At 35.9% G+C, this 13,955-nt stretch overlaps 1 protein-coding gene across 6 annotated transcripts in view; it reads left to right on the top strand.

Annotated features, from left to right (window-relative positions):
• The window catches only part of INTS2 (integrator complex subunit 2), a 49,253-nt gene that overhangs the window by 15,308 nt on the left and 19,990 nt on the right, over nt 1–13,955 (top strand). For all 6 annotated transcript variants that reach the window (XM_019804979.2, XM_019804978.2, XM_034640507.1 and 3 more), the window contains exons 10-15: nt 1,561–1,632; nt 1,716–1,830; nt 4,578–4,646; nt 6,284–6,418; nt 7,555–7,731; nt 8,512–8,620. In XM_019804979.2, the coding sequence (XP_019660538.1) occupies nt 1,561–1,632; nt 1,716–1,830; nt 4,578–4,646; nt 6,284–6,418; nt 7,555–7,731; nt 8,512–8,620 (677 nt within the window). The remainder of the gene's footprint in view (nt 1–1,560; nt 1,633–1,715; nt 1,831–4,577; nt 4,647–6,283; nt 6,419–7,554; nt 7,732–8,511; nt 8,621–13,955) is intronic.

Raw genomic sequence — 13,955 nt, 5'->3', positions numbered from 1 at the left:
ATGGGGATTCATCTAATTATGTAGAATGGAGGTGATATGGAGGTCTACTACTTACAGTAAACTGTTGATCTTAATTTAGTCTGTCTTCACTCTCCCTCCCAGAACTCCCTGGAGCTGTTAGTTCCTGAGCCCTTTCAGGATTCTGTGGTATATAAGTGGATTGGCTTTTCCTTCCTGCTAGTTTAGTATTCTGCTTTCTGGGGTCTGCTGAATTAGTTACCACTCTTCAAAATGTGCTCTTGCTTCCAGTATTTTGTGGTGTTGTCCCTCAGCATCATCTTACGCATTTATGCCTTTTAGGAAAATCCCTTTAATGTAGTTTGGAGTTTTAGGAGGGTGTGAAATTAGGTAATAAGATGAAGTGCTTTCTTTTCTCTTTACCTGAAGTAAGTGCTAAACATTATCTCTAATCTTCTTTACTTCTAGGAGGTGTATTTCTATCTGTATTTTTGGACTGGAGAGCTAAAGTTTAGAAGGATCATTTAAATTTCTTGTTTAAGATCACATTACCAGTAATTAATGGACATAGGATTCCTACTGAGCTTTGCCATGCTCTAAAGGCTGTTATCTTTCTACTGTGTAATGCTGTCTTTTATTAGTAGAATGGGTTAGCTATAGTTGAGAATGACCTTTTAAATTTTCTTAGCTCAGGATAGCGGGCTTTTCAGTTGCTTTTTGTTTTACCCGTTTACACTGCAGTGAAGTAGAAAAAATCAAAATTATTTTCACAAGTCAAAGTTGACTTGTATCTTTCAGTGTAAGTCTAGGAATTCCCTTTAAAAACATTGTTGGTATGTTTTTATAATCTTTTTTTTTTTTTTTTAAAGATTTTATTTATTTATTTGACAGAGATAGAGACAGCCAGCGAGAGGGAACACAAGCAGGGGGAGTGGGAGAGGAAGAAGCAGGTTCATAGTGGAGGAGCCTGATGTGGGGCTCGATCCCATAACGCCGGGATCACACCCTGAGCCGAAGGCAGACGCTTAACCGCTGTGCCACCCAGGCGCCCCTATAATCATTTTTTATGTCTGATGAACCCATGGCTCTTTTTTCTTTTTCTTTGAGTAGTGATCACTTATTTCTCTATAATTTTGAGTTCTGCTCAAAATGTTTCTGTAAATTAAATTTTATTTTCCTTGTTACTGCTCTGGTACTCTGTGACTTTTTGATGACTGTTTTAACTCTATAGATTTTTTCTATATGAAATATTAGCTGTTTATTCAGTTCTTCTACCATTTTAATCCCAGAAGGTCTTTTCTTTTTTAAAAAATGAATGGAAGTTCATTCTCTCCAACTTACAAACGCAGTAATTAAGCCTTTGAGAGGGTTTGACTGTTCACATATATAAAGAAAAGCAAAGGCCCTTATTCTTCATCTCCAGAACTACTTCGTATTTCAATGACAGTTAATGGCCGTTGCAACAAGCAATTGATTTGAATTGATATTTCAAAATAGGGAAGGAAAAAATAATTTCTGCTAAAAATAATTCCAGAGTGTTTTCTCATTCTTATGCTAGTATATCTGGTTTAAGCCAGTGACTTTCTTGTATGTTTTACATAGTACACCCGAACAGGAGCAGCTAATGGTGGTGTGGCTAAGTTGGATGATAAAAGAAGAAGCTTATTTTGAAAGGTGAGATGACTTCATTTGTTGCAGTTAGTAATTGTTTCTTATCCCCTTTTTGGAAATTCATATTTTCTTTTTTGTTTCAACAGTACTTCTGGTGTCTCTGCTTCTTTTGGGGAGATGTTGTTACTGGTCGCTATGTACTTTCATAGCAACCAGCTTAGTGCTATCATTGACTTGGTCTGTTCCACTTTGGGGATGAAGGTAATTTTCTTTTATCTTCTTTCTAGGGAAGGTAGTTCTAAGCTGGGTGTTTTGTAGTGTACAGTACATTTTGTTTCCACTTGAAAGTAATTTTAGTTTAATAGTTTGAAATCTTATCGGGACATATTAGAAAAAAATATATTATGAAAACATTTATTTACAAGCATAAAAGATGTTCAATATAGAAAGTTGGGAGAACCCAAAATATAGAAAGCTTGGAAAACACAAAAGAAAAGAAGAATATTATTTTATTGTTCAAGATATCAACTATACACTGTTAACATTCTTGCATCTGTTCTTTCTTTACATTGAAACATATAGTTTGTAATTTAGAGAACTTAACTAATATGTGATGACATATTCTTTATTTTTGAAGATTTTTCTTTATTAGGGAGAGAGAGAGAGAGAATGAGTGGGGTGAGGGGCAGAGGGAGAAGCAGACTCCCCACTGAGCAGGGAGCCCAACTAAATGTTCTAATACAATATAATTTTCATTGATTATGTTGTAGTACATCTTATGCACCAATCATGGCTTTCTTAATGGATCCTTTCTTATTTGCCTTGTAGATTTTCCAGTTTCTGAATGGTGCTTAAATGGTTATTCTTATTTACGTAAATACACACACAGGCACTCACATATGTTTATCTTGAAACAGTTTTTTTTTTTTTGAAGTAGGCCTCGAACTCAGGACCTCGAGATCAAGAGTTGCATGCTCTACCAAATGAGCCAGCCAGGCACCCCCTTTAAATAGTTTTTGGATTATCTCCTTAGGAATAACTTCTAGAAGGCAGTGACTAAGTAAAACAATATGATGGTGTTAAGGTGTTTGATGAGTATTGCCAGATTACCTTTAAGAAAGATGATAGCAGTTTAACTGTTGTCATCTGTGAATGAGACTCTCACCATCACTGGGCATTACCATTCTTTTTATTTTTATTTTTTTTTTTTATTTTTTTTTTTTTTAAAGATTTTATTCATTTATGTGACAGAGAGACAGCCAGCGAGAGAGGGAACACAGCAGGGGAGAGGGAGAGGAAGAAGCAGGCTCCCAGCCGAGGAGCCCAATGTGGGACTCGATCCCGGAACCCCGGGATCACGCCCTGAGCCGAAGGCAGTCGCTTTAACGACTGCGCTACCCAGGCGCCCCTACCATTCTTTTTAATCTTCACAACTTTGATGAAAGATGGTCTCACTTATTTTGCATTTTGTCAATTACTAGTGAAACTGTAGTTTTAATTATTATTATTTTTTAGTTATAGTTTATAGTTGGGTTTTTTTTTTTGGTAGTTTTAAAAATCTGTATGTTTTGGCTGATTCTTTTTTTTTAAGATTTTCATTTATTTGAGAGAGAGAGAGAGAGCATGAGCAGGGGGGAGGAGGAGAGGGAGAGGGAGAAGCAGACTTCCTGCTGAGCAGGGAGCCCAGTGTGGGGCTTGATCACAGGACCCTGAGCTGAAGGCAGATGCTTAACCGACTGAGCCATGCTGGTGCCCCTTGGCTGGTTCATTTGTTTTGTGAAGACGCTTACCAATGTCCTAATTTTCCTATAGGGATTTTTATTGATTTATTTTTCCTTTCGCTGATTCAGAAGGGCTCTTCATATATAAATGATATGTCATTATACCTTATATATCATATTTCATTGATTTCATGACACACATTTTGTCCAGTATTGAAATGGGGCTTTATTTTATAGTTGATGTGCGATGTAATATGGTAGTGTTTCCTCCCCCAATTTTTTTCCTCAAAAGGTTGCTATTTTTTCTTTAAAGATTTTATTTATTTATTTGAGAGAGAGAGGGTGAGGAAGAGAGCACAAGCAGGGGGAGCAGCAGAGGGAGAGGGAGAAGCAGGCTCCCCGCTGAGCAGGGAGCCCTATATGTCACTCTATCCCAGGACCCTGAGATCATGACCTGAGCTGGAGGCAGCTGCTTAACCAACTGAGCCACCCCGGTGCCCCTTGAAAAGTTACTATTAAATCAGCATATCTTACAGTCCTTAGTGTCTTTAAAACTGGAGAAGTACAGTATGTTGCAATTGATTCTTCTCAGTCTTTTTGGCCATGTGGAAATTATTTTTTTGCGTGTAGTATATTTAGTATTTCCTTTATGGTTCCTACTTTGCTGTCACACTTAGAAATGTTTATCTTAAAAAAAAAAGAGGGGCACCTGGCTGGCTCAGTTGGTAGAGCATGACTCGATCCTGGGGTGGTAAGTTTGAGCCCCACTTTGGGCGTACGGCTTACTTTAAAAAAAGAAAAAATAAATTTTTTTTTAAATGAAAAAAATATTTCTCTTTCCTCAGGTTTAAAGAAATGGTTACCTGTATTTTCTTTAAATGTTTCTGTGGCTTCGTGTTTCACATTTAAATCTTTAGAGTTCATTTTGGGTATGGTATCATGTGTGCAAATATATATATATATATATACACACACACACACACACACACACACACACACACACGTTTATTTCCCAGAAAGATAGCTATTTCACCTTCATTTATTGAATAATCCACTTCTTCCCACTGACTTGAAAGGCTGATAACAATATTTACTAAGTACTTTTGTATGTTGGTTCAGTGTCTGAGGAAAAACACACTTTAATGTTGGGTTTGAGAGGCCACTTTTGAAATAGAGTATTTGAACATTATTTTTACGTATCATAGTCATGTTAGATAATACATTTATCAGAGAAAAGTGTGCTTCGTATATTTTTACATGCTGTTAGAATTTTTTTGGTTGTTTTAGATTGTGATTAAACCAAGCTCCTTGAGCAGGATGAAGACTATCTTCACACAGGAAATTTTTACTGAGCAGGTACTTCTTTTCACTTTATTCTTAGGTATTTCTTTAACTTTCTTTTGCAACATTCTTTGGGGTAGAACTTGTATGTCTCAGTTTAAGAGAATACTATGGTCTTTTTCTATTCTTTTTTAGTTTCCAATGATGGTTTATTTCTTTATTTTTATCAAATATTACTTTTTTTAAAGTTTTTACTTATCTGAGAGAGAGAGAGAGAGAGTACAAGCAGGGGGAGGGGCAGAGGGAGAAGGAGAAGCCAACTTCCCACTGAGCAGAAAGCCTGATGCAGGGTGATCCCAGGACCCTGAGATCATGATGTGAGCTAAAGGGAGACACTTAACCAACTGAGGCACCCAGGCACCCTGGTTTATTTAATCTTTAAAACTTCTGTATAGAATAATCCCATTTAAAGCATGTTTTAAATTTATATACTTTGGAGATGTTGAGTAAATGCTTAAGAATATGGTCCTTGGTATTGACGGTAGGGATCTCACATGGGGTAATCATTTGGGTTTGTCAGGAGAAAAATAAAATAAAGACCTGTTTAAACTTTTAGGCTGTAATGTTCATTTCTAACTAAATTATAAGCTAGAGTCTAAATTCTTTATTCTTTTAATTTTTTTTTTTTTTTAAGTAGGCTGGGCATGGAGCCTAACCCAGGGCTTGAACTCATGACCCTGAGATCAAGACCTGAGCTGAGCTCAAGAGTCAGGTGCTTAACCGACTGAGCCACCCAGGTGCCCCTAAATTCTTTTTTCTTGTATTTACATGTTCTTATTGGCCTCAGCACTTTTTTCCATGGGTAAACCTAAGGATATTTTATTTTTGCAGCAAAGAAGACAATTCTGAAATTTAAAATTAATTCCCAGATTAATTTGTCAATTTAAACTTCAGATTACAAAAAACATATCTGAAAAAATGAGATATTTGAAAAGGCTCATGGATGCACAATTGTTGCTTCTTTTAATATTCTCATCTCTATACCAGACTCTCCTTTTTCTGCTCAATATACATATACTGCCACATAACAGACACAAATAGTACATAGGACACTCCTAAGTTATTTTTTATGTTTTTATTTGAACTCACTGGAAGACAGCTTTGGGGAGGGTCTTTGAAAACCATTAGAGGTCTGTGCATGACACAGTGAGAGTAATGGTAAAAATCCCTGTTTATGTGATATTTTATATCACACATAGAAAATTTATGTTGCATATAAAGAATCGATACTTTATAATTCATGTATGTTTTTCAATTCTTCCCCCTCACAAAAAACTTTTGAAGCAGCTAAGGCTGTATTGTCCCATTCTATAGATGCAGAAATAGGCCCAGAAGATAAAGTGACTTAACTAAAGTCACTGAGACTAGATTTTATGATTCCAAATTTTATATTTTTTTACCTTATTGCATTACTGTCAACATATCTATGTTTAAAAACAAATTTAAAAAATTAGAGTGTTTTACAAATCCCTAAATGTATGCTGCCTTATCATCCAGAAATAATTAAATCATGTAATAATTAGTTTTTCTCATTCATTCCTAAGGGCCACATTTGTATCAAGTATTGACACTCTACCTGCTAATGGTCTCTCTTTCAGCATAATATTATATTTGGTTCTTTCATATGTGTTAATACTATTTTTCTCTTTAAGGTTGTCACAGCTCATGCTGTTCGGGTCCCTGTCACCAGTAACCTGAGTGCCAACATTACTGGATTTTTGCCTATTCATTGTATTTACCAGCTTCTCAGGAGTCGTTCCTTTACTAAGCACAAAGTGTCAATAAAAGTATGATCTTACATTTATATTTCAAGCTAAAACCCCAGTTAATGCTTTTTTTTTTTTTCTTTTTCTTGTTCTATTTCAGTTTATAGGTTTCTGCTCTGGGTTTTCTGTATATATCTAATTACTAATCATTTATATATAGTAACTAGGATGTTAATTTCAGATTTTTAAAAAATTCTATAACTCTTAAGTTATTGGCAAAATGTACAGTATTACTACTCCTTTAAAATTTCAATAATATCATGTAGCTATTTCATTAAAACTTGGTAAGAAATTGCCATTTTCTATGCTTTGGATTTGTTCACCAAACTGAGAAAGTTGCTTGTCAGCCATGACCAGCATTTGTACTTTTGTCACAAGGACAGCTAACTCCTAATATATATATTTTGATATATTTTCAATTAGTTTTATTTGGCTATATCAAACAGTTAAAAGGCCTTCTAAAGAGAAAGATAAGTCCAGAAGGTAAAGAAATCTGAACCTTTTCTAGAGGCTTTTCTATTTATAAAGAACAATGAATAATATATGCATTGATATATCACCTTTAACTATCCTTGTTTCCACAATTTAGTGAAGTTATTTTCCAAGTAGATTGAATCTTCTGCTTCTTTATGTTTTTAGCAAGTGAAATAGGTAAGAATTAAGAGTCTGCACACCCAGTGTAGTCACGTGTTCTCTATCCATGTGTAATTAAGTGATGGTCTCCCATAAGTGGTTGCCAACCACTTTCTTAATCTATCTGAGGATTTGCTGTGAAGAACTGTCCCTCTCCTTCAATTCCCCTGTGTGGTGGGGTCTTCTATAACACAGATGGTGCTCTAAATAGAGATATAGTAAGGACTTAAAATATTTTTCCTACTACTTAAAAACTAATAGATTAAAACCCCAAAGTCCACATTCAAAACCCAAATTCATCATTATAGATTTATCTTCCACTGGACAATAGTCTTGATTAGGATATAAAAGTAAATATATTTTTAGATCAAAGACAGTTGTGAAACTGGGTAATACATTTATAGCTGCTAGAAGTTAATAGTTTCACTGATTCATAAATCATGTAAATTTTATGTTCGTATTAAATTTTGCTTGCTTTTTCTTATTGCCATAATTGATTTAGTACTTATAACCTTCTTTTTTAGGACTGGATTTATAGACAGCTGTGTGAAACCTCCACTCCACTTCATCCTCAATTACTTCCTCTGATTGACGTGTACATAAATTCCATACTTACTCCTGCATCTAAATCTAATCCAGAAGCCACAAATCAGCCAGTCACAGAACAGGAGATCCTCAGTATTTTTCAAGGAGTCATTGGGGTAAAATAGTAGTTCTTATACATTTATTAGCTGATTTTTCTTTTATTCTTCTGACTTGTTCCACATTTTTTCTTTGATTATTAGAGGAATTCTAGGTGGTTCTGAATTTGAAATGGGATTACATTTCTTCAGATCACTTATGAAATTTACAAGTATGGTGTTAGTTCCAAGTAGTTCATTGAAGAGGCATCTTCTGAGGAATTCATTAAGAGAGCTCCATTTTTAAGTCTAAAGAGTGCTCTGGAGAGTGTGTGCTTAGCAAAGGACTATGTGACGTTTCAACAGGGTCAACAGAGTTTTGTTTAGCTTCCTGGGAATCTGAGATATACTTAGATTAAAAAGGGGAAATTTGAAGAAAATCTTTTTTTCTCAGTTTTTCAGCAGGAAAAAATGGTTGTATTTTTCACAAATTATTCAAATGTACACTGTGTTTTTTTAGGAGTTATTTTCTTCATGGTAATTCCTGGTAATACTTGAAAACTCTGTAGACCTTTTTCAGAAGCAGCCTGATGGAATTGCTGTTATGGAGCAGCTGAAGTCTTTTTTTTTTTTTTTTAATCATAAAGACTGTTAAGCATGTTGCCTTTCATCTCCCATGCCATCTCAGATTTGAACTTCAAGTTGTCTCTTTGAGTTTAATGTAGACATGGCAACATTTCTCCCATTTTATCTGAGCTTGGGAATGGTAACACTGAATAGTCGATTTTCAGTGCATTTACCATCCAGAAAGTACTCATGAAATTTAACAGTGTTTTAAAGTATTTATAATATTACTTTCAGGGCGATAACATCCGCCTTCATCAACGTTTCAGTATCACAGCCCAGCTTTTGGTGCTTTACTATATCCTGTCTTATGAGGAAGCTCTCCTAGCAAACACAAAGACTTTAGGTAAGTCGTACATATACATAGAAGAGTGTTTCTAGTGATAGTTCGTTTTATTTGTTTACATTCTCTCACTTTCCACACTGTCATGTGAGAAAATAAGGTCGAGTATTCTAACAAGCCCCGATATCATTCTGCAGTCTTTGCAGCGTAGGCATTGTATACTCTGATGCGTAAATACATACACGTATGGGCACATAACCACCCTTTGCGGCTCAGCCCCCTTTTACCAGGCTAAATTAATAACTGAATTGTCTGTATTTTAATAATTTTAGGGACCTTACTAAGTCCCAGTAAATTAAGAGATAAACCTAGGGGTGCCTGGGTGGCTCAGTCGTTAAGCGTCTGTCTTCAGTTCAGGTCAAGATCCCAGGGTTCTGGGATGGGGCGCCTGGGTGGCACAGCGGTTAAGCATCTGCCTTCGGCTCAGGGCGTGATCCCGGCGTTACGGGATCGAGCCCCACATCAGGCTCCTCCTCCGCTATGAGCTTGCTTCTTCCTCTCCCACTCCCCCTGCTTGTGTTCCCTCTCGCTGGCTGTCTCTATCTCTGTCAAATAAATAAATAAAAAAATCTTAAAAAAAAAAAAAAAAAAGATCCCAGGGTTCTGGGATCAAGCCCCGCATCAGGCTCCCTGCTCCACTTGGAGCCTGCTTCTTCCTCTCCCACTCCCCCTGCTTGTGTTCCCTCTCTCTCACTGGCTGTCTCTCTCTGTCAAATAAATAAACAAAAAATCTTTAAAAAAAAAAAAAAAGATAAACCTAAAGGAAGTATAACTGAATTTTTTTTTGCTTGATTGCAGTCTTTACCCTACTTTCCTTCCATTAGGTGAAGAATAACAATCGAGTCAAAAACAGTAGAAAGAAATAACAAGAGTTTCATTTTGCCATTAAAATTATCATTGAACTGGGTTTTCAAACATAGCTACTTTCTATAATATCAGAAAAATCAGATTTAACATAGAAGATGTCAGTATAAAGCAGTGTGTTTTCTATATCTGAGAAAGAAAATTCAGTTGTCTTTTAGGCTTGCTAAATGTATATAGTTGCATATTTGAGTAAAAAATGACTAATGACTAGAAAGCTGTAGGCACTGGGTAGGTAATGCAGGAAAAATTCTTGTAAGGATTGTTATTTTGCCACAGCTGAGTAATTTTACTTTTTGAAAGCTATAAATCAAAGTTACTTTTCAGTGTTTGGCAGATCAGTTTCTTTTATTTATCTGAAGTATTACGTTTTAAATATACTGTGAATTTCTCAGCTCCTTTCTTTCCTGACTGTAATTGTTAGTGTTATACAGATGATATCTCACAACTGTAATTATGGTCTTTGTCATATTATCCAAAAGGTGGGCTAATAATAAGCATTAGATAATAGTCTCTCATTTTTATCCACATGTAGTGAATTCTATTAAAGAAGAATAAATTACAAGGAGGTGTTCTGGGGAAGAATTCAGACCATTAATACTGTAGCAGGGACCAAGATACACCCTTATTTTTTACATAAATGAATATCTAGCAAAAAAAAATTTTTTTTAAAGATTTTATTTATTTATTCGACAGAGATAGAGACAGCCAGCGAGAGAGGGAACACAAGCAGGGGGAGTGGGAGAGGAAGAAGCAGGCTCCTAGTGGAAGAGCCTGATGTGGGGCTCGATCCCACAACGCCAGGATCACGCCCTGAGCCGAAGGCAGACGCTTAACGACTGCGCCACCCAGGCGCCCCTAGCAAAATTTTTTTTTAACACAGTTAAGTACAGAGAGTAGTATAGCCAAAGCTTGTGTATATACCATGAAGAATTAACAAGTACTCAGAATTTTTTAGGACTGGAAGAATCTTTAAAGATTACGTTTCTCAGTCCCCAGGGACATGCTTAGTTCAACCCAGTGTTCCTGTGAAGCTGCTGTTCTTTTTAATTTATTTATTTTTATTTTTTATTTTTTTAAGATTTTATTTATTTATTGGGGAGAGAGAGAGAGAGAGCATGAGCAGGCGGAGGGTCAGAGGCAGAGGGAGAGGGAGAAGCAGACTCCCTGCTGAGCAGGGAATCTGCTGCGGGGCCTGATCCCAGGACGCTGAGGTCATGACCTGAGCTGAAGGCCGACCCTTAACAACTAAGCCACCCAGATGCCCCCCCTGTGAAGCTCCTGTTCTTTATGTAACAATCTGTTGGATCTCAGTTGGAAAGTTAAAGATTTTAGGCTGGAAGAACAACTCAGCCTCGATCGAATTTTGGGAAAGGAACTGGGGGATTAGAGGAAAGTAGTTAGTGGGTTTTTATAAGATGCTAGGTGAAAGGTAGTGATGGTTGGGACTGGTAGCAGGGTATATACATTTTGAAGGTAGAGTTGAGAAGTTTTGCTAATGGATTCATGAGGTTTGAGAGACATGAGCCAAGGTTGATGTGGAGGCTTTTGGCCTGAGCCTACAGGACAGAATGGCTATCAACTAAAATAAAAGATCCTAGGGAAGGAGCAGATTTGTGGGGGATCAGGAGCTCAGTTTTGGACATGTTAAATTTGAAATGTCTGAAAGACTTTCAAGTGGGGATGTTAAGGAGACAGTTATATATACTGGCCTGGAATTCAGGGGGGATACCTGGACTGGGAGATCCTTTAGCATATATATATATAAAATCACAACATTAAATAGGATCACCAAGGATGGAAGTGTAGGGGAATCAGGAGAATATGACGTTTGGATGTCAAGGGAAGAATGATTAAAAGGATATATATGTACACATACATACACGCACACACACATTTTTGTGTGTGTGTGATACAGTGATCACCTATGTCAAATGATGTTGCTAGATTGGTTAAGGTTAGGACTGAGGCCTAGCTGATGGATGCATATTGCTTGCTGGAGGTCATTTGACCTTTACAGTTTTGCTAGTAAAGTGGTAAGAGAAAGCCTGATTGTAGTGAATTGAAAAGAAAAATAGAGGAGATATACTGAAGCCAATGAATAGAGATAGCTCTTTGGAGGAGTTGTAAAGAAAGGAAAGCAATGAATGTGGTAATCTGAGAGGAAAATGAGGTCAGGAGAGGGCTTTTTTTTTTTTTTTTTGTAAGGTGAAAAAGCTAAGAGAATGTGTGTTGTTGGGGGTAATCTACTGGAGAGGTAAAGTTAATAGTGCTTAGGGGAGAATCCCTGGACTGATGTCCTTGAGAGGCAATGTGATGTAGAAGACAGATGGAGAGTTGGCCTTTCCTTGGAGAATTGTTCTCCCCTGGTTGAGACCTTTTCCTAGTCTAGTTTCTCATCTCCAAGGAGAATAATGACTGCAGAATATATCACAACATGAGAGAACTTTGCTCTTTCACTGTGAAAAAAGGTGATTATTCTGCCTCACATTTATTCTTACATGGGAAGTTGTGTTGTAGTTTCAGTACATTGTTAACTATTCTGTGGTTTTGGCCCTATAATAAAAATCATTAGCAACCACCAGCTAGCTGCAGATGCTCATATATGGAATTCTGAAATTTGAGTTAGAGCCAAGTATTAGAATGTCATAGTCATTAAAAAAAAAATGTGTGTGTGTATGTATGTGTATACATATATACATACTCATACATATATGTATTTTCATATGCACACATATTTTTGGTTTAAAAATATTTGTATTTGTTTATATTTATATTGTGTCAATTTTAGTTAAATATTATAGTGATCCAAAAGAATATGTATAAGAAATCGAGTACTATAATAAATCCTAGTGTACTAATACCCAATTAAAATGTAAGCATAACCATTATATTTCCAGTTTTTAGACTTAAAAAGCGTTTCCTGTTTATTACACCTGAAGACTTTATTTCTAGGTATAACTGTTTATTTTTAGATACTTTTGAAGTTAAAGAGAGTAGTAATTAATATCGAACAGAGGAGGAAACTATCTGTTCCTAAAGGAGCCAATGGATTCTAAATGAAATCTCATCCTGAAATAGCTAAAAGTACTACTTGCTTAACTCTTTCCCTCTGCTTAACTTCATTTAAAAACAAAAGTTTGGCCTTTTTTTCCTGCTTTTGTCTGTCTGTTATATGTAAAATTTCCTTCTTGGTCACCTGTAGAAGATACATCCCATGGTACTTGGGAAACTGTAATGGTCTCTGGCTTTAAATTCTTTGAACTTGAAATTTTTCTTGCACTTGATAGTTAATTATTTTCTTCTCAGAAGAAAGTTTACTCCATCTGCCTCTTTCAAAATGCAGAAACTTTTAAGGAAACATTGGCCAATGTTATTTTTTGGCAGCTTCAAGTTTCAGAGCTTTAAAATAAAGTTTTGACAAAAAGGATTCTAATAGTTACATGACCATATTTTAGAGTAACAGTATAAGAATTTTAAAAACTTATTTCATTATTTACCTAATTATATCTTACTTAATCCAAAGGAACTGGTTTTTAAAAGAAAAACATGTATTAGAAGTTGTGTTTACTGGAAAAACATCTAGGAAATGAGAAAAGTAAAAAAGATCAAAGTATAAACCACCCCATAATTCTACTGCTAATCACCATTAGAATTTTGCTAGAAAACCCTTCAATCTTTGAACAGATGATAGCTTTTACAAAGGCAGAATCATAATACCTTTTTTTAAAAGATTTTATTTTTATTTATTTTTAAAAGAGATGTATTTAATTTTAGAGAGCAAGAGCGCGTGCGCTACCGGGGGAAGGGGCAGAGGGAGAGAATCTTCAAGCGGACTCCCCACTGAGTGTGTAGCCCGACACAGTCTTGGTCTCATGACCAATGAGATCATGACCTAAGTAGAAACTAGGAGTCAGATGCTCAACAGAGTGAGCCACCGAGGCACCCCAAGATTTTACTTTTAAATAATCTCTGCACCAGTGTGGCACTCGAATTCACAACCCCAAGGTCAAGAGTCACCCATTCCGCCTGCTGAGCAAGCCAGGCACCCCCATAACATGTTTTTTAATCTACTCTTTCTCCTTAATAATACATTTTAAACATTTGCCTATTGTAGTAAATTTTTAAAGACATCTTTAAATAGCTGTGTAATATTTCTTTATAAATATTATAAATATGTCTAATTAGACATATAGATTAATAGATTCCTTATTGTTGGACATTTAACTTATTTCCAAATTTTACTGTTATAAACAGTGGAGGAATGAATATCCTTAGAGCAAACTTTGTATATAGGCATGATTGTTTCTGTCCTTAGGAGAGAGTCCTGGATATAGAAATACTGAGTCTAAGATTTTGAAAAATTGTAAGATTTAAAAAATGAATTGCCACCATATTGTTTTCCAGATAGGTTATACCATTATAGACTCCCACATTTGTATAAGATGTGAGTGCCTTTTTAAATACTGAGTGTTAC

The sequence above is a fragment of the Ailuropoda melanoleuca genome, chromosome 13 (assembly GCF_002007445.2).
Source record: "Ailuropoda melanoleuca isolate Jingjing chromosome 13, ASM200744v2, whole genome shotgun sequence".
Taxonomy (NCBI): Eukaryota; Metazoa; Chordata; class Mammalia; order Carnivora; family Ursidae; genus Ailuropoda; species Ailuropoda melanoleuca.
The sequence above is the reverse complement of the archived record's forward strand: the minus strand, read 5'-3'. Positions and strand labels throughout refer to the sequence as shown.